The 26,611-nt window shown below is 37.9% G+C and overlaps 1 protein-coding gene and 1 long non-coding RNA gene across 10 annotated transcripts in view; one reads left to right on the top strand and one right to left on the bottom strand.

Annotated features, from left to right (window-relative positions):
• LOC136847399 (uncharacterized) overlaps positions 1–26,611 on the bottom strand; it is a 105,849-nt gene that overhangs the window by 53,573 nt on the left and 25,665 nt on the right. The window lies entirely within an intron of this gene.
• LOC136847398 (uncharacterized) overlaps positions 1–26,611 on the top strand; it is a 485,856-nt gene that overhangs the window by 449,760 nt on the left and 9,485 nt on the right. For 5 of the 8 annotated variants that reach the window (XR_010855723.1, XR_010855720.1, XR_010855721.1 and 2 more), the window contains exons 2-3: positions 22,701–22,805; positions 23,181–23,386. Coding sequence is in view for 2 of the 8 variants with exons in the window: in XM_067119043.1 (XP_066975144.1) it covers positions 22,701–22,805; positions 23,181–23,386 (311 nt within the window). In the remaining 6 variants the exon portion in view is untranslated. Of the gene's footprint in view, positions 1–12,861; positions 13,139–22,700; positions 22,806–23,180; positions 23,387–26,611 lie in introns of those variants that run through there. The other 3 variants (XR_010855724.1, XR_010855725.1, XR_010855722.1) reach the window with 3 other exon arrangements.

Here is a 26,611-nt window from a genome sequence, read left to right as displayed (position 1 = left end):
ATTTCGAGTCCTTATCCCGAATCAAAAGGTAAATGTTCCTCTTCTAAATCTTGGAAGCTCTAAGACGTCAGATTTGATCAGCAATGCGATCAGCTGTTATTATTTTTCTTTCCCAGTTCCTATTTTCCTTCGTTGTTCTTTTTCCCTATTTTTCTGTAATGCCTAGTCATTTTCCTCCTTTTCTGCTTTCACTAGAAATTTTACTTATGTTATTTCTTGTTTGCAAAATTTTTCACATTTCTTATATATTAAGGTTCATGCACATTTGAAACTTAAATTGTTTTTAGTTTTGTCTATTAAATTTTGAGAAAACAGAGGAGGAATTTAAATGTTAAACACAGAAATAGTTGGCCTTATGTATCTTAGCATCATACCCAGTTCCACACGCGATTGCTTGGATTAAGTGACATTGCAGATGAAGTATTTTGAGTTGCGGTCAGCATTAGGCAGAATTTAGTGTCAGACTAAGACAGTTATTTTTTTAACGTCAGTTATTTTCTTTACTACAAAAGGTGATAGAGCTAGGTGATGTCAAGACCAGACGACGTGTTGTTATAAAATAGTTGGTCACTTTTTCTAATTCTTTGTATATATTTATTTCCTTACTAATATTTTTGTTGTTCTAATTTAAACTGTGAAATTACATATTTTTAAGTAAAAATATCACCCAGGTTTCTGAATCAAATGCTGAAATTTTATTGCAATTGATATTGATTAACTTAATTATTTAAATAATGGTTATCTTTAAAAGTTAAAGTAATAATAATTATTTAATGTTAAAACCTAATTATAAAGTTTAAATACCTTGTGGCTGAGGCTTTACTGCTCTGAGGAAAATGCAAAACTACGAACATTTTGATACTGCCTGTTTACATATTTCCGCTCCAGGTATCTGAAAGGTCTTTACTTGACTTTTTTTTATAGAGCCTGGGAAGTTTCAGTACTTATTAAGAGTGAGCAGGATTAAAGGAGGTAAGACATCCTGACCTTCGGTCAGGTACTCATTATCCATGGAGTGACTGTTACCTTTAACCGACATATAATTTATTTAAGCTGGACATCATCGCCATATCTTCTAGACCTGCTCAATGAAACTAAAAATTGACCATTAGATTGCAGTGTAAAAATATTTAAATAAAATGCCAAAGGAATTAATGTATTAAACCAAGGATTACTTACAACAGCAGAAGGATTTATATCACTTCTTTCCGTGCTCCTCCAACTTCAAAAGCATTAGGTGAGGCAATGGTTATATTATCTGTCTTAAAAAAGAAGACCAAATTCATTTATTAAATTTTCTTGTAATTATTCATTTAAACTTAATTGATTCAGTGATCTACTATCCCATCAAGAGGTGTATTAAAGTGCTCTATTCCGTTTCACATTCTGCTCTGTTTTTGACAAATAGTGTTTATTCTCAGTTGTTTCCCATTTCGTATGGAGGAGAGGGTTAATCGCATTTTCCAGTACCGTACAGTAATATATTTTCAATTTGAAGGCATCGACGGCAAACCTCTTCTGTTAAATTTTGATAAGAGCAATAATTCTGCATGGCAGATATTAAATCTAAAACAGAATGTGTACATAATTTTTATTTTTTCAGGCCTGCAATTTTTAATGCTTGTTAAAACATTTAATTTTTTCAGCATTCAGATATTAATATTAATTATTTACTTTTTTTATTCAAAATTATTTAATTATTCCGTGAAAGGATATTGAATATTCAGTTTAACATTCATTCATCACATATCTTAAATTATTTTTCTACGTGTCTGTTAAGTATGGTCATTGTTCTACTTGTTACTTCTATTTATTACCAGTTAGTAAAACTATATTGAAACTATTGTGCTTCACGTGGCTGTCTTATGGTGCAATATTAAGTGCTTTAAATTTTCATGGGTAATTAAATATTACTACGTAAGACAGAATTTTCTCTCTTTAAGGAGTTAATTTTCCCATAAGGTATTCTTCCGACGACGTTGCCTAATGTTCTGATTTAAAATGATTTTCAAGGTTATTTCGGTGTGATACCATCCACCTTTGATGAGGTTTTCGTGGCGACAGTATGACGTCATAATGTCACTACTGCATATCGATTTTAGTTGTTTTCCTTGTTGCAAATGCGCGGGAATTGACGGTGAATTTAACGCGTGCTAACAATACTTTGTATAAATGGCGGATTTATTACTAATACACAACGACAGTATTAAGAATGTATTACGACTTTATTGGTAGTTAACAACTTTTCCAATACACAGCGAGGTGATGAGAGTACCAAACTACGTTTTTCCTGCGCATATTGATAAAGAACGACACTTAAGAAATCACACTGACATTGTCTTTGCTTTCCGTTGCCTCCTATACATGATATCATCTGGAGCTGGGAAATCATTTCTTCTGAACTTGTGTTGTTCAAATTAAACCTTTGGGGATTCTCTGCAAATAAACAGAAAGGTTATATTAGAAATTGTGGAATTCGTGAATGAAAATATATTTTTATGATTTTGCGTGATTATCTACACTGTTTTTTTAACCATTTTAACTGTAAAAATACAGATGTATTAACCTTTTGAGGCATTGATTAATACAGTCACAACAGTTTATTGACTACTGAATTATACAGACAGAAAAGCAGACTCACACTTGAACAGGTAAATGCCAGAAAAGAAATTTGATGCAAGGGCTTAAAAATGGAAGTCGAATAGAGAGAGAGAGAGAATTCCGTTGATTTATAGGATTTTGATTGATTTGTGATTGTAAAACGAAGCCTGTACAAATTTTGCAGAGAGAATGTACAAAGACTTTCGATATCTCCAGCAAAAGAACAGCAAAGGGAAGCACAACAAAGTAGAACGAGAACAGGAAAGGAAAGTGAATTCAAGTAGTAATTGGCTTTCGAGAATCTCGACAAAAGGATCCGGCAAAGCTGCAAACAGTATCCCAAAGTGCAGTGGAAATAAAAACATATCGGGTTATAAAGTCAGGTGACAAGTTTTTTTGTTACTACTGTAAAGAATCAAGGATATTCCGAAGGACATTGAAGTTTAGGAAAAGAAATGAGCATTATTATAATTTGATCAAAGGAACGCTTCTTATCTTTTTGTATTAAAATTCTGATCTCTAATTATTTTATGTGGAACTACGCTGCGCGCGTGTATAGCAACAGACCTTACCATTTATACGTAAGTACGTATTTATGAGAACATGAGACTTTTCTCCCGTAGCGTCAGCTGTAAAGACCGGAGAGGGTTAATGCCTCTCTCTGGTAACATGCCATTTTTGTAATTATTATTCGACAACTATCTTTAGACTTCTGTAATGTCACTATTATATGATAATGAGTCAAGCATTCCTTGTATTTTTGCTTTTGAATCGCCCATGAAATTTTATGAAAATACAAATATTCCTCCAACAAATATAAGATAAATGGTTTCAAGATAATTTCATTGTCGCTACTCATTGTAGACCTATGTTCCACCAGGTGGTTCATGTCACTCCACCACTAACGGTTGCGTCAAACACGCTCCGCTCACCCGTTGATATCAGTGGAAGCATTCTACTTTTGTATTTACTTATTTACATTTTTTTTAGCATTGAGGCGTAAAAACAATCAAATCGGACAATTTTAAATCTTGTGTGTGCATTGGAAGCAATATTAATGTTATGACAATTTTTTCTTATTTAACATTTGAACCGAGGTTTGATGATGACTTTTTTTGTCAAATGCATCGGCGATGAGTGAACGAAAGTTCTAGAAATTTTTCGTAACTGCTTTCCGAAGTTTGGCTACACGTGTTATTTCCTTGCAGTTTTGAAATATATAACAGATTTCACTTTTGGGAAACATAATATGGCCTTATTGTAAGCAATAAACGTGTTTTCGCATTGAAATAATAGATAAATTTGGAGCATGTTCGGCTGCCAGTTAGTGAATTTTGAACGAAATCCTATGCAGTCATGTTCTGAGCCCAGCTGTCACATATATCTATATAATTGTAGTAATAACCAAAATGCCCTCTTAACTTCTCGAATTCTTCACACTTTTTGGATACCCTTGTCACTATAAAACCTTAGATCCAAATAAAAGAATATGAAATAATTCAGATGTCCTTTTCGTGATCAGGTCAGCAACATGACCTCGACCTGATACTCTGGATACGGGTTCGAATCCTGCTGCCAGACATCAGAATTACTTCAATTTCTTGCATTTAGAATTAAGGTTTTGTAGTAACAAACATACCCAAAAAGTGTGAAGAATTCGAGAAGTTAAGAGGGCATTGTGGGTATTACAGTTATATTCGTATCTGGTAAAAAGTGATCAGTAGATTCTAATATATATATATATATATATATATATATATATATATATATATATATATATATATATATATATATATATAATATAAGAAAGTTACCTCGAAATTATTTTGAACATAGAACATTTTTTTCCAACTAGAAACAACCTTTCTTTTTATTCGTGTGATGTAAACTCCAATGTAAAAATGATTGTTTATTTTTTCATCCGCTTCTGGAGTCATTTTAATTTTTCAAGATATTTTATTGTCTTCATTACACTCTCGTCGTAGGTGCCCCTAATTTTGAATTTTTCTCTTCTTGCAACAAGCAAACCTTTTTTAATACTTATCTGTCGAAATGATTTCCATTCCATCAGTCTTCCATTTAATTCAGGATTTCTGTTGTGTATATATAAAATCCTTTTCCATACCTCTCTCTCTCTCTCTCTCTCTCTCTCTCTCTCTCTCTCTCTCTCTCTCTCTCTCTCTCTCTCTCTCTTCAGAATGCTGGGGACTTTTCCTTCGCTAATATAAAAAGAGGAAAAGATTTTTCTGGCGAGGAGGGGTCTAATCCTCGGCATATGAGAGCCACCTTTCGATTTCCCGATGCCTCTCAGAGCGCGTCCGTTTGTTTTTGTTTTTAGACGTCTAGGGTTTCAAATCTTACGAGAGCTTGTATTTCTCCCATATTTTAGGTCATCATAACATAAAGACAGCAAATAGAGCCTTAGATATTAACTTAATACTCCGAGAGGGTATTTGTCAATGGCTTTTGTAGTTCACCACAAAATCTTTGTGAGGACTAACGTTAAATTTCGTATCAAGTGGTTCATCTGTTTTATGTTTGTATTGATGAACTCTCTACAGCTCACAGAAAGATCTCTTCTTTTCCTGAAAAAGAACTTATTTTCCTTGTATATATTTTATAGATATAGGCATGCATTATATATATATATAGTTATATATATATGTAAATATATAATATATTTACAGTATATATATAGATATAGATATATATATATATATATATATATGTGTAAATATGTAATATATATATATTATACTATGTATGTATAAATACATTATATATATATATATATATATATATATATATATATATATATATATATATATATATATATATATATATATATATATATATATATATATATATATATATATATATATATATATATATATATAAAATTGCTAGGCCAACGACTTTACTCGATATGGATGCAATTTACCATAGTTGACTAACTACCAGGTACATTAACAGAAGCCAGTGAGATGTAATGGATTACTTCCAGCCGGTTCACTTGGTTTGGAATCGAGCGCAGGTGCTCTTGGTGAGCGTCTTTAAAGCTGGACGAATGAGAATTCGGTTGATTTCTTCGTATCAGATTTTCAAGTAAGGGCAAAAAATAGATATCCAGAGTTTCACAAGAGAGTAACGAACGTCATTATAAGATTCCCATAGAGAATTTAAAATTATGTTGATTTTATTTTCAAGATAATTCCGAGCCTTGAAGTATTTATGGATTGAAAACTTTGCTAAATTCCCCTGGAACTTGACAGACAACGTTTCATGTACTCTAGAGAGATAATAAAATTCCATAATAAACGCTAAATTCTAGTAGGAATTACAACAAAAACATGAAATAAAAAAGTAATATCAAGGACAAAATCTGATATATATTTAAAGCAAGCTATCGAAATTGTTAAACATACGAGAGACACGTAAACCTTGATGGTATTTTCTTCTGTGCAACACTGGCTTTCGTAAGGTAAACATTTCCCAATTCCCGATTCAGTTTTACGAAACGAGTAAAAATTCCGCTAACCTGATTGCATCTTGTTAAGGAGTTAACAAACGTAGTCTCCTCGACAGCTTCCGTGATGAGCCGCTTAAGCGATAAACTAGTTATCTAAATTGACTTTTCTTTTAATGGGGGCGGGAGAGAAACCGGACTGACTTTCTCCTAAAAGAAAGGTTGGTGTGAAAAATTTAAGGCCGACGCAATGCAATTACTCCGGCGGGACACGAAAATTCTCTACGGGAATCAAACTCCCTAATGGGATAATTTGCGAGGCCTGCTTTGGAAAGAGCTAGAACTCTATTCTTAATACCTAGCTTTTGTAAGTTAATGGGATTTTGTATGTAGGTATGTATGTATGTATGTAATTTATGTACGTATGTAAGTGGTATGTGTGTAGGAAGTCCCCATTTTTCTAAAGAATTAATCTTATAATTACATTCTTCATTTAATCATTAAAATAACGAGACAACTTGCTGATTATGCTACAGATAACGTCGTCAGTTCCTCTTTCACGAAAAGACAAATTTTGCTGACGTCATAGCCTAATTCTGCCTTACTGCCCGTTCATCTAACTGAGAGGTCTCGTCTGCACTTTAATCTGAGTTTCAGAAAATGATTTCGAATAGGCAGTGATCTCGTCGATATGTACTTAGTAAATAATAACGAATATTCTCACCAGTTTTTGGGATTCCAAAATAGTTCTCTTCTGATTGCTGGTTAAATTTAACCCAGTCTCCTCGTCTGTCATTTGCCAGATAGTTCTTGATATAGCCGAAGATCTCCCTGTTCTCTTCACTACTAATCCTGCATCCTCCCCCTATAACTCCTGCTCTTGAGGTTCATAGTGCTCTTGCATCTTGTATTTTGACATCATCATCGCTTAGCTGTTGATTCCTAATTAACTTGCCGTCTGGTGATTTGGCTTCTACTGCAGTTGAAGCACTTTAAACTTTGTTAAACTCTCACTTTCTCACATACCTGGAGGCAACTGTTCTTTGGGATTACAGTGTGAATGCCGGATTTGGCCGAAGGGAGGGGGTGCACCCAATGCGGTGTGCTGTAGGCATCATTACTTATGGTTCTTTGCCGCGTCCCTTCGGCTCCTAGCTCAGCCCCTTTCATTCCTTCTACTGTACCTCCTTTCATATTCTCTTTCTTCCATCTTACTTTCCACCCTCTCCAAACAATTGATTCATTAGTGCAACTGCGAGATTTTACTACCAGTTTCCATTTCAGGGCTGAATAACCTCATAGGTTCCAGCGCTTGGTCTTTGGCCTAAACGCTATATTCAATTATATTCAATGCAGGATCTGCTAGACACCTTTTTCCTATCTTACTGGTATTTGGTCATTACTTTATGGAGTCTTGAAGAATTTTATTTATTATTCTCCATACTTCAAATCATCCAGCACAATCTTGCATAAGGTTCTGCTAACAAACCTTCCAGCTTATTTGTAGCGTTTACCTAATTTGTCTCCTTTATCCTAGGCCCTAGGGTTTCTGAGGGTCCTGTTCTTTTTGACTACTAATTGCCTTCCTCTTTATCAGCATTTTGTTCAGTTCATCTTTTCATTTATTCATTATTTTGACGATGACTTAGCCTCCTTATGTCGTCTTTCAGCTCTCATACTGTTGTCACACCGCTAGAGTCTGGTTTTGAGAGCATATCAAACATGGGTCCCAACATGTAATTAAAATCAGGGTTTCCAAATACCTCTTATACATATTTCTCTACCTACTGTTTCATTCAGTTCTTTCATTCTGTTCGATGAAAAAAGTTAAGCCTGCGGTGTCTATTCGTTGTTTAAATACTCAACCTTCAGTTTTGTGGTAGACTTTACGCACTTAAGATTCCGAAATCTCAGTAAAACTCATTATTCCTTGTGTGTGTGTTTTTTTTTAATTGTTTCCTTATGAGGGTCGTTATTTCTTTTATGTTCCTTCTGGAACAAAATTAATCAAGTACAAGAAGCCTTGTGCTCCCTTTAATATCTTATCTTACTATACTTCTAGGTTTCCGCAAATCTGATTATTATTATGATTTTTTTTTTGGGGGGGGGAGTCTATCACAATCATTCTATTCGACTGGGTGGTTTTTATAGTGTGGAGTCCATCACTTTTCTCACTATGTGCTCTGTTTCTAGTAGCACACTCTTCTGCATGAGTCCTGGAACTATTTCGGCATCTAGTTTTTCCAGATTCCTTTTCAAGGATCTTGGGATCGTGCCTAGTGTTCCTATGATTATGGGTACAATTTCCACTGGCATATCCCATATCCTTCTTAATTCTATTTTCACGTCTTGATATTTTATCAGTTTTTCCTCTTTCTTTCTCATCTACTCTGGTGTCCCATGGTATTGCGACATCAATGAATGATACTTTCTTCCTGATTTTGTCAGTCAACGTCACGTCTGGTCTATTGGCACGTATCACCCTACAGTTCTGATACCATAGTCCCAGATGATCTTTGCATGATCGTTTTCTGTCACTCCCTCAGGCTGGTGTTCGGACCACTTATTATTATTATTATTATTATTATTATTATTATTATTATTATTATTATTATTATTATTATTATTCCATCGAGGTCTTTTTTCTCTCGTAACGCCTGTCAAGCCACAACTTTTCTCATTATTGTTTTTTCCCTTCGCTGCAGAGCTTTGGAAAATGCCTATTGTTTTCTTTTCCATTAATTCCTATTATCTTCCTTCATGTTTACTTGTTTGCACCCCGCTGGTTACTGCTCCCATCAGCCTTGACGCTAAGAAAAACAGTGAGAGAATATTGTTATCTTTAAGCTTGTGTATGGATGGTGTTACGTCAGTACCGTAGAAGGGAACTGGTTAACTTTGGTTCAGTATTTGAGTTTCATTACATTTTTGTTTTGTTTTTTTATTTATTTTGTTATTGTTTATTTATTTTGTATATTTATTCATTTATTTATATTTACACGTCTGTTAGTGGATAGTGCACTATTCTATTTGGAGTGATTTACAAAATACTCATTTAACTCTCATTTACTTTTCTACCATGTTGGATATTTCCTGTACCGTGTAACATGCCTCTTTTTTTTCAAGAGCTTGGGTTGTCATCAACCAATAACTAACACTTTTCTTGCCTTGAAAAACTTCACCATTAGTATAGACAGAAACTTACCAGAGACAAAGCGCGGAAATCCGTCGATCTGCGAACTTTGACCTTTCACAGTGATTCAGGGCTTCACCCTCTCGTCAGGACATCAGCAAGTGGAATTGCAACGAGCGTAATAAGCCTTAGGCTTTCATCAGCCCTAGAAATTAGTTCAAATTCGATAAGCCGTCAGCCAGTCAAGTCTCGTAAATCCGCTTTGGCGCAACTTTGGGGGAAATCCGGGACCCTCTTCCTCCTGCAAAGGTCTGTGAGGCCACGTCTTACCGTGAAATCTATTGGTAAGAGATTTGTGTAGCTAAAGTAGCTCAAAATGCCTGTTTGCGAAAGACACTGAGTTGGTTCAGAGAAAAATTTCAAATTTCCCCAAAATCCATTATGTCAGTGCTAATGCGGCATTGAAAGGCTGTGTTAAGATAGCTTGTAAATATGCTAAACATTATATCGATCATTGGAAACAGTCCCTGTTACCTTATCCAATAATCTCTCTCTCTCTCTCTCTCTCTCTCTCTCATGAAGGAATGAATGAACCCAAACTCGTTCTTTGTAATTTCTTCCTTAGCTTGTTATTTCCTTTTATCTTTATAAGGCCGGGTATTCACGATCAGGTTTACCTTTCAGTTCTTCTGTCAGTTCATCGAATCCGGCATCAAAACTTAAGTGTAGACGACAGTTTGTGGGTGGAGTCAGTCCACTCACCAGAACGGATGAACTGATGGAATTACCTAAAGTTCTTCCGACCGACTGACAGGTGTGCATGTGTGGACGGGTAAGCAACGATTTCTTCACAGTTCGACGCTGGACGTCATCTGGGAAGGATCTCAGTAGCTCTGATCAGAATATGAATAAATTATGTATAGGTCTAATTCATTTTATTGTTAGACCCTGCAGTGCTATTTATAGGCTGTTATGATCCCAAATCATATAATAAATATTTTAAGCAATATTTCCATGTGATATACACAATTTGATGTAGGCCTAGGCAGGTGTCCTGCCTTTTTATGAAAGTATTACTATAATGAAAGTAGGCTTCACCGCCCATTTCTTAAATAACTGAACCAACCCCCAGGTTCTAATTTAATCTCATTCATTAATATTGTATGAGAATATGTGCCTTCTTTCAGTAAGAAATATTTAGACCATACTCTTTTATGCCTTTTCGTTTCTGGCCTGTTATTAAGAGAATTGCCGCAGCAGGTAGTCTACAGTTCCACCTCCTCATCAGCCAGCAGAGTTTTCATCACTGCCATATAGAGTTAGTGGGTCCGATGAAGGCAACACGAGAACTGAGGACGATGACCTCCATTTGACAGTCTGACTGACAGCTCTACTGTTTTCAAATGGACGCTCATCCGTCCAATGGTCGCGGTGAACTGACAGGTAAACCTGAGCGTGAATACCTGGCCTAACTTGAACCCTCTTTCAGGTTTTATACTTGAACAAATGTTCCCGAGTTCACTAAGAGCTATGTATTGCCTTCTGTGTCATAGGGCGTCTTTTATCGTATGAGTACGTTTAGCTAAAGTGTAAAATTTTCGCTTAGTTGAGGTCATCAGTTATGCTCACACCTAAAAAATAAAATCTGCACCAAGATAGTTTCGTTCATCTTTATAAAGAGCACCACTCATGCCGTGTCTGTGTCCACGACCTTTTCTGTTGCGCAAAGGTAATTATATATATATATATATATATATATATATATATATATATATATATATATATATATATATATATATATATATTATATAAAATCAGTCAGTTAATCGATGCAAACATGCATGTGTAAGTAGAAATATTAGAGTGGTATCCAGTATGACTTACAGTATATAGACTTAGGACTAATATTTAAAAAAGACTGAAAGCTAATAACTTCTCCAGTGGTGTCTAGTTGTATTTTAACACAAGACTTCAGGTTAGGCATTCAGAAAATGAAGAAGAAAAAACACGGAAAACAAAAGCTGAAAAGAAGACTTCAAATTGCCATGGTACACTTAACCACTCAAAGATTTTGGGTGGCCTTGACAGTGGTCTTCGTGCGTTGGAACTTGGAACACCTTGTCGTCTACATCTAATTTGTTTTTTGTTTTTTTTTTTACATAAATATCAACTCTTTTACGATTTCCTTCCATATGCCAAGCATCCATATACCATACATGACTCTCATAGAGAAATTTACGCTTTCGAAGATTGTTAGAAATGGCGTTTTCATAAATCTTGCATATTGCAACTTACTTCTTACACTCAAAACTTTCATTCCCCTTTTTATGTTGTGTGAAGTAATTTTCTAGGATTTTTTCCATTTACTTGAAGTAGTGATAAATAAACTGAAAATATGTCACAGATGAGTGAAAACGGTGGTCTATTCGCTGGCTTTTTTATTATAATTTTTTTACTAACAAGAAAATGACTGCCGGCATTTCCTTCACAAGCCAAGAGAATGTCCTACTTGTGTAAAAATTGTATGAAGGTTTAAAAGGTTTTTTTTTTTTTCGAATGATAGCAAAACGAAAGTAAAATACGCAATAGTATGAAAGGAAATTCACTGTCAAATGTGATAGTTTTGTGTTTTTCCAGAATTAACTGAAAAGATACATGTTGAAAATAACGATTATAAAACCCATGAAATTAAATTAAAACAAGCATTTATTTCCAGGCATAACAAAAACAACTTGTCAATGACAGTTTCGCAGAATTTCGCCTACAAAGATACAGCAGTAAGGGACAATGAAAAGTAGAGACATTAATAATTACGAAATGCATCTCGTTTTTCCCAGTCGCTTGAAATATATCTTCCCAAGAACAATGTTCCTCTCTCTCTCTCTCTCTCTCTCTCTCTCTCTCTCTCTCTCTCTCTCTCTCTCTCTCTCTCTCTCTCACTAAGCGTAAAATTCTTTCCAAGACCACAACATATCCATCCATTATAAGTTGTAATTAACGTCTCTCTGTTAGCTCTTTCTGGAATCCTGTGAAAAGCAGAGAGCGAATTTACCCTAATGCACTGAAGGAAATGGTGTCAAGATGCAAATGGTTCCTTTCTTCTCAACTTAATGGACGATTCATGCAAATACCTGGAAAGGACAAACACTTTAGCCATAACGAAGGATTTAAATTTTTTCATGAATACTGTATGTATTTATGTATGTATGTGGAGTATATGTATATATAGCTTATATATGTGTGTGTGTAATATATATATATATATATATATATATATATATATATATATATATATATATATATTAGTACGTCCAGTTTAAGATTTTATTTATAGCTATTTATATTCATAAATCACGAGAAGAGCACTATTTTGACACTTAGAGTTAAGACTAAACAACGTTTACAACCACTGATGCCGTTTTCGGGCTGAAAATAGTGCACACTGTTAAAGTTAGGGTTGTCCCTCACAAAATTATGTGTTTGTACAATATGTGATGTTTGTGAGAGTAACCATTTAGAATTTTTGATTTCTGTGATTATAATGTCAAAATAGCTGATTAATTTCCTATTTCAGCAGTATACCTTTATCCGTGGCATTATATCTGCTGTATAGAAAGAAAGATGATTAGAATGTAAAGAGCAGCCATTATAATTGCACAGAGAGGAATTACAAATCAGAAGTCTTGCAGCGAGGTTCCATTGCTGTGTTTTTTCTTTTCAGTTACTGTTGTTTTTAAAGGGAATAATAATACTGCCCTTGTGTCGGTAAAAATAAATTTAGCTTAGTGTTACTTGTTCGAGCAAGGAAAGGATACGAAAACTGTAGTTTAACGTGTCACCTCCATCCTTGTCTTTCGTATTTTGGACAGGCGGCCATTCGCCTGGTGGACTTCGGGTCGGTATGATGCGTAAGAGTTTTCCCGGACGTTATTCGTAAGGTAAATCAATTTAAATTTGTTGTTCCTGTTATTGATTGTGATGTTGAAGTTATGGAACATATTTCATCGATTTATTTTAACTATTGGTTAGTTGAGTGAACTGTTAGGTTAATGGTAATGGATTGGGTAGATTCAATTCCTACACAATTGTTACTTTTATATACAGTATTTTGGTTTTTGTTATGCCAGAATTGACCAACCATTGGTCACCTTGCAAAAGAAAACCTCTGAAATGTTAGGACTAAGGTATTTTCATTGGCGTAGGCCTAGTCTGTATATTGCACAGGTAAAAGTGCAAAGGAAAATAGCAGAGTACCAAGAATGGCCTTATGTTTGAAGTTGCTTGCAACAACCATGGGTGTTCGGTATTGGAGACTGCTGTGATTCAGTAGGCTTGTAGGATGGTGTGATAAGTGTTTTGAATATCTGGGTGTTAGTATATCTAAGCCCATGAGAAATTAATGATTCCATTCATCAGCTCGTGCAGATTTTGGAGATTTTATGCTGTATGCAGGTCTCATTTAGGCCTACTGTAGGCTTCATACAAAAATTGGTAAATTTTAACCGTAAACCATATCACATTCAGGGGTTGAAAATATTTCTAGCAGTGTTGTAGGCTATCAGCTAGGCCTATGTGCTTTTAATGTTTTTGTGGTTTTTATTTCCTTAGCATATGAGTAGTATTTTAGATACTGGACTCCCCCGGCCCCATATCTCCTACAGCTGAGGGGACCACAGGGGGAAAGCAGGGTTTTTGGGTGGGGGTATAGGCCTGTCACAAAATTTCTGAAATGTAATGATGCATTTAGCCTAACCTGACGTGGGAGGATGGCTTCATACTGAGTCAGCTGGACCTCCTAACCTAAAGTAGTCAAGGGACTTGTCCCCTTAATCTTCCACCTAACCTAACTTAGGGCATAAATTGAAATAATATGGTTGTGACATAACCTCATTTAATTTACTTTAGGGTGTCAGGACCTCAACTAACTTGGGGACTTTTCCTCCCATAGACCCCCTCAAACTAATTCTCCCCATAGACCCCAACCAAATTTCCCCCATAGACCCCCAACCTAACTTAGGGCCCCATATACCCCCAGCCTAATATAGGGTGCCAGGGCATTACCTAACTTGGTTAGTTTAGTTTTTAACATTCATTTCAGTAACATCAGTAGTTTCAAGATACTTGAACCCCTTGTATGCTATGATGGTGGGGGACCACAGTGGGAAACTAGTTTTTGGGTAGGAGAAAATACAAAATGAGTGAAATGACAAGGGTGTAGTTTAACATCCCTTGACAGCCTACTAATACAAGCTCAGGTTCTGATTAAGATAAGGCTTATTGAATGTTTTTTCAGTTGCTAAGTTTTTACTGTAAACCATAATTGTATCCTTGAGTCATAAATAACATTTTCCTGTTTTAGAGTGTCTTTTGTATGTTTGATGGTCATTTTGGTAACAAATTATTAAGTTAGGCCTTGTTTTCGAAATACTAGACTCCTCTTTTAACCTACAGTTGAGGGAACCACGGTGCAAAGCTAGAATTTTTGGTTGAGGGAAAATATAATGGGTATTCTGACATCCTATGATATTTCTGAGAGTGAAGAATGTGATTAATATAGGATTAATTGAACAATTTTTTTTTAATGTCATCAAATACTAGGTGAATAAGGACCCGGTAACGTAGGTTATGTTAGAAGGGGGCCCATGTAGAGACTCGCTGCCATTGGTTAGGTTAGGTGTGGTCACAACTGTGATTTTAATTTTCAGTGCCATAGGTTAGATGGGGGATCTGCCTTGGTTAGGTTAGGGCACAGACCAAATTATTCTAATTTACAGTGCCCCAGGTTAAGTTAGGTGGGGGTCAGCGGCTGGTAAAGGTTCAGAATGGGCTATTAAGGAATCTGTGCCCTAGTCAGGTCAGATACATCCTTGTATTTCACTACTCCTGGTTTTTCCCCACTCAAAAACTTGGCATGCACAGTGGTCCCCTCAACTGTAGGAAGATTAACGGGGAGAAATTCATTGTCTTTAAAAATAACCAATTTGTTAGCGAAATGAATGTCAGACTTTCAAAGCACACATTTATATGTAGGAAAGTCATATTTGAACTCCATAAACGATTATGGTTTATGGGCTGCTCTAGGAGCAAGGGCCTGTGCTGGCACAAGGCCAGCTAAATCTTAAACAAAAACAGCAATTATGGATTAAAGTAGAAATATGTCAATAGTACATTTTTACCCTGAACCATAAGTCCAGTTTGGAGATGATAACATGATTTTCCTATTGTTTAATGTGTACTTTGAATAGTGGTTTTATTTTTCCAGCAGATAGGTAGTTTTTGAGATAATGGACCCCGCTTTACTTCCTCACTCATGGGAGGTTTGGGATTGAGTTTGTCCCCTCTAAAGCTGAGCTACAGTTTTTTATTGCTTTCGACTGAAATACCTTCTGTGTAATGCTTTCGACTGAAATACCTTTTGTGTAATGCTTTTGACTGAAGTACCTTCTGTGTAATGCTTTTGACTGAAGTACCTTCTGTGTAATGCTTTTAACTGAAGTACCTTCTGTGTAATGCTTTTGACTGAAGTACCTTCTGTGTAATGCTTTTGACTGAAGTACCTTCTGTGTAATGCTTTTGACTGAAGTACCTTCTGTGTAATGCTTTTGACTGAAGTACCTTCTGTGTAATGCTTTTGACTGAAGTACCTTCTGTGTAATGCTTTTGACTGAAATACTTATGTGTAATGCTTTTGACTGAAATACCTTCTTTGTAATGCTTTTGACTGAAGTACCTCTCATGTACCAACATAGATTTCAGTTTTCATACTGGCACTTTCTTTAGTACATATGATGAACACAAGAATGATTTTGCTATTATTAATAGTACTGTAGACATGACCTTTCCAAATATAGAATTGTAGATTGTTAGAAGTTTCTCTTAAACTGTAGTTGGAGCGCCTACAGTTTAGTTGGCCAAGGCTGTCGTCTGCCAGTTGACAAGTTGGTACCCAACACCAGGTAGTAGTAGGTTCCGACAGACCTAACCTTTCCTGTAGTGCCAGGTCCTGACCTAACCAGATGTAACCAACCTAACCTAACATAGGGAGGCGTGCCCTAACCTGGCCCCGGGTGGCTTTGCCCGGGACCCCCCCCCCCCCAGAAAGCCAGCTAACACAAACCGGGTCGCGGAACTACTTACCTTGGTGGAGTGATTGTAGCCCAGGCAGAAGGTGTTGCGCGGCCTGGCCAATTAAACTGTAAACTACCCCTGCAGTTTTATATATGACACTTACCAAGTAGTTACATAGCTATAGTTTCTACTTTCAACAACAGCTTAAGAATTGAAAATCGCAGTAGCACTCTTTTGTTTTGGTGCAGGTAGGTGCCCAGCCCACTTTCGGGGAAGAATAGGTAAAACGTAGCTAAAGAGCTCAGTTCGTTTCTGCCGTTGATGACCAAAATTCGGTCATTCAACAGCTGTTTTGTTAATTCAGGTGTAGTTTCACCGGATGGTTTGGTTGTCTATCGAAGGATTCGGTGAAGTATTCTCTCATTTGGTAGCCTCCGAGCTATATTTCATAGCTTAGCTTAGTTTAGCTTGGCCTTTTTTAAATTTTTTGGACTGTAACGTCATACACGAGTGTGACCAGTAACCGGTATTGCAGCAAAGGCTGTAATACTAGGTTGACTTCATTTAATATGACAAACATTCTGTTTGTTTTCACTGCTGTGGACAAGTATGTTCCCCCGACTTGACTTGCGAGGAATGTAAGGATTGGGACGTAAGTAAATGGAAAGTGTTGACCAATCATTTTGATAAATTAGAAAAAGCTAGGCTTAGGAAAGCAGCTGCCAGAGCCGAGGCTAGAGCTTCTGTGTCCTCTACCCCTAAACTGGCTTTTTCTACACCTTTGACTTCTCGTTCCCCAATTCCTGCTTCTCTCGGTCTCCCTACAACTCCGTTACCATGCTCCCTTCCCTCTGAACTTAGTGCCATCGCCAGTCTTGAAGCTTGGATGGATAAGAAATTCAACGCTTTAGTAAGTACTGTTACTCAGATAGGAGCATCTGTAAGAGTTCTTTCGGACAAAGCAAATGAAGATCATAGTGCAAGTGTCGGTGCAAGTGCTAGTGCCTGCACCCAAGTTAGTGTTGTGGAGGGGGTGGCTACTCGTTCCACCGATGCTCCTAGACGGAGGTCCCTGCCAAACTCCCCTGCACCTGGGAGGAGGCAAACCAAAAGTCCAAGGGAGGTTGGTGGGTTTTGCCCACGAGTAGTTGCTTCCTCAGCTGAACCTCTTGCTTTTTCCCAGGTTTCAGCAACCAAACGCTGAAAAGGGGTCCAATTAGATCACACCTTATATTCCAGTGACTCAGATTCCGAACCCAAAGGACACGGTCGACGTTTTCAAGTCTTCAAGGCCTCTGAAGAGGCACGTTACAAACGCACATCCAGCGGTACCTTGCAATCGCTATAAGGATCAAGAGTCCTCTTGCAGCTATTGGGACGACAGAGAGCTCCCTTTGAACACGGAGCTGCCATTGGCTCGTACGTGCCCATTGGCTCCCAAGCGCCAGTTGGCTCATAAGCGTGCTTTGGGATCTTCCTCTATCTTTGGATCCGAGCTCCCAGTAGCTCAAGCCTGCTGGAGCTTCAGTTCACACCAACTCTCCAGCATTGGAATACGAGTCTGAGGCTTCAGATTCAGACGTCACTATTGCTGTGGGTCAACCTGTTTTAGCGCCTTCTGTTTCACAGATCCCCAAGACTATCTCCTCTTCACCTGGCACTGATCGCGCGAAGGCTGTATATACATCAGCACCCCAAGACTCTTCTTTGCTTCCCATTCACCGATGTTTAGACAACATCATGCAACTATTGAAGAAACTCTTGTCTTCAAAATCAGAAGAACCATGGCAGGATATGGTGCTTCCCACTGTATCCTCAGCAGAGGAGGAACCCGAACCAGAACAACCTTCATCAGCCTACACTTCATTAATGAACTATTTTGTTCTACTTCCCGACATATTTCTCCACCACGCCTCCTTCTTCCCAGGATCATCATTCTTGTTACAGCAATCCTCGAGTACCACTAGACTCTCGAAGATGGTCCTCTCTATCTCTTCCAAGAAAGCGTTGTCAGGGTATGTCTTCTATGCAACCAGGGAAACTCCTTCCTTGGGAGTTTCTGCCTCCTCTCAAGGGGATTTCTCCGGTCTGATTGACCCTGCTCGTCATTCAGCCTTCAGTGCAGCGAAAATTGTTTTTGTCTTCTGAGCTTGACCGCCTAGTTAAGGATATTTTTAAAACATTCGAGATCTTCAGTTTCCTTGACTTGGACGGTGGGCGCATTAACCAAGAAAATTGAGGATTGTTCTCCATCGAGAACCTTGCAGCAGACTGGCTCGGAGTCCTGTCGTGTGCGGGTAAGGCACTTCAAGATGGGGCACAGGAGTTAGTTGCCCTTTTTTTTGTCTTGTATGCTGAAGAAAAGAGACGTGGTGTTCTTTCACCACTAAAGGAGTGAAACTGTCCCAGAGATATGCTCTTCTTTTCACTCCTCTGGACAGTACCAGCCTTTTTCCTTGAACGACATTAGAGTGGGTAGCTACGGAATTGCAAAAAAAGGCCACTCACGCCTTGCTAGCGCAGTCGTCCAAGAGAATGAAGGAATCAAACCGAACACCTGTGGTTTCATTTAACCCTCAGCCCTTCTCTCCTCTCCAGCCACGGCCCTTTTGAGGTAACAGAGGACGAGCTTCCTTGTACACACGCACAAATCCCAGATCAGTCTGCCCTATCAGCAAGAAGTCCTCATCTAGACCAGTCTCTAGCAAGTGAAACTTTGGTCCTCCATTTACCTGTGGGTGCCAGACTCTTACACTTCTGGAGGCAGTGGGAGGCCTGATTGGTAGAACCATGGGTACTACGGGTTCTCAAAGAAGGATATGCGATCCCCGTCAAGGAGACCCCACCTTTGTCACCTGTGCCCATGGCCTTAAAGGTGTACTCGGTAGGCTCCAAGAAGTTTTCAGCCCTCTCAAAGGAAGTCACAGCTATAGAGGAGGTAGAAGACTTGTCATCGGAGGGGTTTTACAACCACCTCTCTGTAGTCCCCAAAACCTTAGGGGTTGGAAGCCAGTACTGGATGTAAGCGCTATGAACATCTAGGTCCAAACCACGAAGTTCAGGATGCAGATGAACAGCTCAGTTCTCGCCGCAATTTCTCAAGAAGATTGGAGGGTCACGATAGACATGAGGGACGCTTACTTTAATATCCCAATACTCCGGGATTCCAGAAAATTCTTGAGATTCATCTTTCAGGAAAAAGTTTTCCAATTTCGGGCTCTATGCTTCGGGTTGCCAACAGCCCCTCAAGTCTTCACCAGGGTCCTCACTCCTGTATCTCAATGGCTTCATCTAATGGGCATGAAAGTCTGTCTATATCTGGATGACTGGCTCCTTCGATCATCATCCCAGAAGAAGTGCATGGAGGACCTTCTCAAAACCCTACAGTTAACCCAGGAGTTGGGCATTTTAATCAACCAGGAAAAGTCCAACTAGTCCCTTCTCAGACGATAGTCTATTTAGGGATTATGATAGACTCTTGATCTTATTGGGCTTTTCCGTCAGAGAAGAGAATACTGTCATGCACCCAAAAAGCCCTTTTTTCTGAGTCTTCAAACCTGCTCGGCCAACGACTGGATGAGCCTTCTAGGGACTCTCTCCTCCATAGAGATGTTCATTCTTTTGGGAAGACTGCATGCGAGGCCTTTACAATTCTTTCTGAAGGCCAGTTGGAACAGGAAGATTCTTCCAGAATCCTTCATATTCCTCATCACACAGGAAATAAAAGAAGATCTTCAGTGGTGGCTCATAGAAGGACGGTTCCTCTCAGGGAGTCCCTATCTCGTCCGAACCCTAACCTCTCGTTCTCCGACGCATAGGACCTAGGTTGGGGAGTGACACTAGGACGATTAGATGTGTCAGGGAAGTGGTCCCTTCAAGAGAGGAAACTGCACATAAATCTGAAGGAGTTGAAGGAGATTCACCTGTTGCTTCAACATTTTGCCACAGTAACTCGAAACTCAGTGATTGCGGTTCATTCCAACAACATGATGGCTCTGGCTTATATTTGAAACCAAGGAGGCACTCACTCTCTGTCGCTGTGTGAGTTAGCCAGGGATCTTCTTCTTTGGGTGCACAACAATAATACACAGATTCTTACTCGCAGTGTTCAGGGCAGGTTAAACATATTAGCGGACGAATTGAGCCATTGCAAGCAGGTTCTACCCATGGAATAGATGCTGAATCCACAGGTGTGCACCGACCTGTGGAAACGGTGGGGAACACTGTGGATAGACTTGTTTGCAGCGTTCAGGAATCATCGCCTCCCCTGTATTGCTATCCAGCGTCAAGACCCTCAGGCATGGGCAACGGATGCGATGCATCTGGATTGGTCACATCTGGAATGTATGCCTTCCCTCTGTTCAGTCTAGTAAGAGACATGATCAACAAATTCAAAACTTCTTATCACGCATCAATGATCCTAGTAGCTCCTTTTTGGCCTCAAAAGGAGTGGTTTTCAGACCTTCTAGAACTTCTGTCGGACTTTCCGCGCTCCTTCCACAGAGGAAAGATCTTCTCAAACAACCTCACTTCAACAGGTATCATCGAGGTTTGTCCACTCTCACTCTGATGGGCTTCAAACTGCCAGGAAGTTGGTCAGAGTGAAAGGATTTTCAATAGAAGTTGCGAATGCTATCGTAAAATGTAGACGTGAGTCTTCAAGGCTCTACCAGGCTAAGTGGGCAGGTTTTAGGAGATGGTGTAAAGAACGTAACATCTCTTCTTCTTCTACCTCTGTAGTCCAACTAGCCGAATTTTTACTTTACCTAAGATTTTCGAGAGGCCTTTTGACGTCTATAATAAAGGGCTACAGATCCGTGCTGAACTCAGTGTTCAAGTGTAGAGGTGTGAACATTTCTTCAGACCCGGACATTTCAGACTTAGTCAGGTCTTTTGATACCAGGAAACGGAAGTCTCAGCAGCTAGTGCCTTGGAACCTAGGCGTAGTCCTGCATTGGTTGTCAGGCCCTCCTTTTGAACCTATGCAGGTGTCCTCCTCTAGGGACATGTAGGAAGACACTTCTTAATCGCGTTAGCCACAGCGAAAAGGATCAGCGAGTTGGAAGCACTGGACAAACTAGTTGGTTTTTCACAAGAGACAGCTATTTGCTCATACATTTTAGGCTTCTGAGCCAAAAACAAGAACCCATCTAACCCTTGGCCTCGTTCTTTTTCCGTCCAGAGTCTTACAGAACTAGTGGGACCTTTGGAACAAGAGAGAGTATCATGCCCAGTGAGAGCAATAAGATTCTACATGGAGAGAACCAAGAATATCAGAGGGATTCTCAACCTCTGTTGTTCTGTTAAGAACCCTAAGAACCCTTTACATCCTCTCTCCAAGAATACTAACTTTTTACCGTTGTTAAAGGTAAAAGCACATGAGGTATGGGCAGTAGCCACTTTGTTGGCTTTTAAACACAACCTCTTTGGCTACCATAATCAAATCGACTTATTGGAGGTTTCGCGTGGTCTTCGCCAACTATTATTTGCGGGACGTTGAAACTGTGTTTGACAACTACAGCACACTGGGTCCATTCTCTGCAGCTGGCGTGGCACTAGGGAATGAGGGGTAGGAGTGATCCTACTATTTCTCTGTCTCCTAACTTTGATTAAGGTTGTTGAGTTTTTGGGAAGCTGGGGGTACTTAGTACCTGGAGTGCCCTCTGATCTTCGTTTTTAACGGATGTGTAATACTGTATATGTTTTAAATGGTGTACAGGTAATATAGTTTTATGGTCGTGTGTTAGTCGATGTCTGTGTGTTGTCCAGGACAATGGCAAATGTTTTGTTTAAGCTTTGTTGAGTCATAGAACTACTTCCTGACCACAAAGCTCCCACTGAAGTAGGGGCAATCCTGACACTACTAGTAGGTCATGTCCCTACGGGGCGAGATGAGCAACGACCAAGAGGCAGTGTCGTCCTGCTCTTGCTCTCTCCCCAGGTAAGGTTACAACATGCATTACCACAATGCTAGTCTTTTTCTATTTCAAATGCATTCCTTTATAATGTCTTTTGAATAGTACATGTCCATTCTTCCCACCTCCTGTCAATGTGGGATTCAGGTATGTAATTACTTGGTAAGTGTGATATGTAAAAATGACATTTTTATAATAAAATAAGGTTTTATATATACTTACCAAGTAATTATGTGAACAGAGCCCGTCCCTCCTCCCCACACATGGACATAGAGCATAAATGAACTGAGTTCTTTAGCTACGTTGTACCTACTCTTCCCCAAAAGTGGGTGGGGCACTTACTGCACCAAAACAGTTCTTAAGCTGCCGTTTAAAGTAAAAACCACAGCTATGTAATTACTTGGTAGGTATATATAAAACATTATTTTATTATAAAAATGTCATATTTTATAAAATTATTGATTTGGTGTTCTTATCCTTATACATTGGGTAAAACTATCTATAATGTTGCTTTCAGAATATGGTACACTGCACAAAGAATGGAGAAAATTATATCAGAGAAAAGGATCAGATTTTCAAGTCATAACAGGATGTGCAAGTTTTCTAGCAACCCTACAGATAAGTAAGTACACCGTCTTGCAGTTGTAATTCCCCAGAATGCATTTTTTTCCTTGTATGAGTGTTATAAGAACATGATACATTTGGTATTTAAATGCAGTAGCCAGACAAACATTGCTTATCATAGAGATTCAAGTGTTTGTGTTTAACTTTGCATATTAAAAGTGTAGTTGTGAAAGAATGATAAAGAATCGCTTCCATTTCTAAGATTTTAAAGTGATTTTAAGTAATAGTAAAAAAATTTTGCAATATGTAAAGTACAATACATAGGCTATTATCCTTGATGATAATTCATTACTGTACTGTTATTTTTCTTCACTCCGGTGACTAGAGAATAGTTGGTTATACTGTACTGTAATTAGGTTATATCATTTGTTAGGAACATCAGCAGATACACCAGTCAAACTTATGAGAAGCTGAAGCCGATGAGATTAGATCCCGATTGGTGGAGAGCACACGGGTCAAAGGAAAATGGATGTTGCTCAGAGGCTTGTGTGTGTGGCTATCAGCAGCCTTGCATGAGATACTACCAAATTTTAAAAACTTCTTTCCAAGCTCCAACAATCAGTCTAGCTTCCATGAAAGGTATCTATATGAAGGACTTTGGGTTTGTATATCAGAATCTTAATAATTTGTCAAATTAGGCTAATGCAGAACCTCACTGTCAGTAGTACAGTATCATTATACAGTACTGTACCTGTAGTAGTTTATATTTTTACATAATACTAAACCACAAATAGGACTAAACTGTTAACACATTTTAACCATTTATTTCATGCTGGTCAGTACTCCTATTATTGGTAGGAAAGGATGGCCAAAGAACTAAAAAATTACCAACTGTGGTGCTTTCTTGACAGCTTAATCCTGCCCCTGTCACAAAGGTGACTTCTCAGTCTTCAATTTATTAAAAAATTTCTTGTTTTAAAATTTTGGTCCCCATCATTGATGGTTGTTATATCAGATTTTCCTTTTAAGGGGTTGCATTTTACCTGAGTTCTATTAGGTCTCCCTGAATTCCCATCTGATGTGATGCATTATAATTCCTCTGTCCTGGATTTCCTGGCCTTTGATACAGGTCTTCGGCTAATTACAGATGGAATGCAAAAAATAGGCCTTAATTAAGGAAAGGATTTATCCTTGAAGTGAATGTTCATATTTAGTATGTTGCAGTATTTTAGACTACTTAGGCTAGTGTTTTGGTTAAAGTTATAAGTATACCTTAGTTTTACCAGACCACTGAGCTGATTAACAGCTCTCCTAGGGCTGGCCCGAAGGATTAGACTTATTTTACGTGGCTAAGAACCAATTGGTTACCTAGCAACGGGACCTACAGCTTATTGTGGAATCCGAACCACGTTATAGTGAGAAATTAATTTCTATCACCAGAAATAAATTCCTATAATTCTTCATTAGATGGCCGGAGTCTCGAACTCAGGCCTAGTGAGTGCTAAGAGACAACTCTACCGACTAGCCCAACGAGGAACTGTAACTTTTAAGTTACCAAACAAGGTAATGAGCTTAAAACTTTCCACCTGAGGGTGACATCCATATGATTCAGGAGAGCTCATGAAATCAGGGAAGTCTGTCTCTTATGTAAAGCAGGTGCAAAAGTTGGTTTGACTTTGTTGCTCCTGCCAGAACATCAGACAGTGCACCAAAACAACATAGTGGTTAAAGCAGTCAGTTTTAGTATACTGTAACAGAAGTAAATGTATGTAATCTTGTTAAAAAAAATTGGACAATCTTAAATAAATCCTTTTTGTATTTTGTGTAAAATATTCTTTGCTGAAAACTACATGTCATTACAGTGTGTTCCCTGTAACCGTGGGGGTCAGAGACCAGAACCAGCCATGTTAAGTGAAAATCTGCGTTAAGTAGGTATCCCCCTCTAAAAACACTTATAATTGCCTATTTTAATAGTTCAAATACCAAAGACCCCCCCCCACTTAAAATGCTTATAACTGACTATTTTAATAGTTCAGACACGAAATATACCTTAAACTATCATCCTAAAACCCTTGAGTATAATTTCAAAGTCATCTTACAGCATTACCCTTACAAATATTCAGATAGGGGAAACATTGGGAATCTACAAGTAGAGTTAAATACTGCACTTAAATATTTATATACTGTATGCATTAAAAAAAATACCAAATATAAAAGCAATCAACAGTGATAAAATATTCTCTGTGTACAGTACTGTTGTGCGTGTTAGTCATACAGTAGTTATAATCAACTATGTAATAAAAACTCTCTCTCTCTCTCTCTCTCTCTCTCTCTCTCTCTCTCTCTCTCTCTCTCAGCATACAAATGATAGAGAGAGAGAGAGTATTGAGGTGCTTACATCGAGTCCAAGCACAGTAGCGGGGGATGAGACTGACAGGCTGGTTAAGCTAGCTGGGGAGGAGAGAGAAACTGAGGTGTTTACAATTGTAGTCTTTTCATGAAAGGACATGGACAGTAAACTTGATTCACATGGTTAAACTAGCTGGGGAGGAAAGTTAAGATTTCTCTGTTGAACATATCTACCCATTATTCGATGAAAATTCGGATTTTAAATATTTTTACACTGAGATTAGTTTGCTGAAACATCTGTATTTTGATAAAATATTTTCATGACTTTAATAAACTTTTTGTGATGAAACTATTAAAATAAATCAGTGAAAGAATTTTTAGAAAAAAAGTAAACAACAGGTTTTTTACACCCGCGAATACGATGATAATTGGTAAGTGTAATAATTTTGCAGGGTTTTAATTTAGCATTGTATTGATATTTTGCTGTGTTGACAGTATTATTTGAAAATTAGTATATAATTTTTTCATGAAATATACGACATGAAAAAAAAATGTAAATACACAATTAGTTTTATTGCTTCTCAAAGAAATTTGTGACTTAGTGAATTTTCCATGATATATTGTGGAGATAAGTTCCTACCCATTAACTGAGTGCAAATGCTGATCCGTGATCTAGCAGGGACCCCGTGGACAACCAAAAACTGGTTATTACTGTACATTAATTTCTATACTGTTGGCATGCATTTTTGGATTGACTAAATGCTACATAATTGAGCATGTAGTCTTAAAATTCAGCTGTAAAGGTTTGACTCCTTTTCTCTCTTTGTAACAGGTACTTGGAGAGTTTTTCTTATGTTTCAAATACTTTTTTTAAAACTCAGGGCCCTGTTACTAGTGTTTTGTCTAACTGAATATATGGTTTTAGGTCATTCACAGTCGTGAATGGTAATATTACATTTCAGGTGGGTTTCAACCAGTCAGTTTTAATTTAAGCACATTCAAAGGAGTACAGTAATTCTTTTTTGTAAAGGTGATAGTTTGTTTCCATAGAAAAAAATAATTTTAAGTAATTTGCATTTTTCCTAGGTATACATAACAGGGCCTTTCATCATAGAGTATTTCTCAATCCAACCACGCCACTTCATCAGTGATACAGAAGAATGGGGTATCCCCCCCACTCACCACCGTTAACCACCAGTTAACAATCTTGTTACCAAGTTGCAACGAAAGATTCCAGCTTGCATTGAGGAATACTCCTACATGAAATGCTCTGGTTTGTACAGTATAGCCTACCCAGAAAAAACTTATTTTCTGGCTTAGAATTGAACTTGTGTACTGTGCTTTTGCTGTTGGAGTCATTTTGGAGTAAATAATCTTGACTGCATCCAAGCATCAGAGGTATTTTCTGAGGTTGCTTTGCTTTCAAATTTCCTTTCATGCTTAAAACTCCTCTTAAAAAGCTAGATAAGTTGCTCATATTTTCACCTCTGAAGAAACCCTTCAGCCAACCCTGAG

The sequence above is a fragment of the Macrobrachium rosenbergii genome, chromosome 16, assembly GCF_040412425.1.
Source record: "Macrobrachium rosenbergii isolate ZJJX-2024 chromosome 16, ASM4041242v1, whole genome shotgun sequence".
NCBI classification, from domain to species: domain Eukaryota; kingdom Metazoa; phylum Arthropoda; class Malacostraca; order Decapoda; family Palaemonidae; genus Macrobrachium; species Macrobrachium rosenbergii.
The sequence above is the reverse complement of the archived record's forward strand: the minus strand, read 5'-3'. Positions and strand labels throughout refer to the sequence as shown.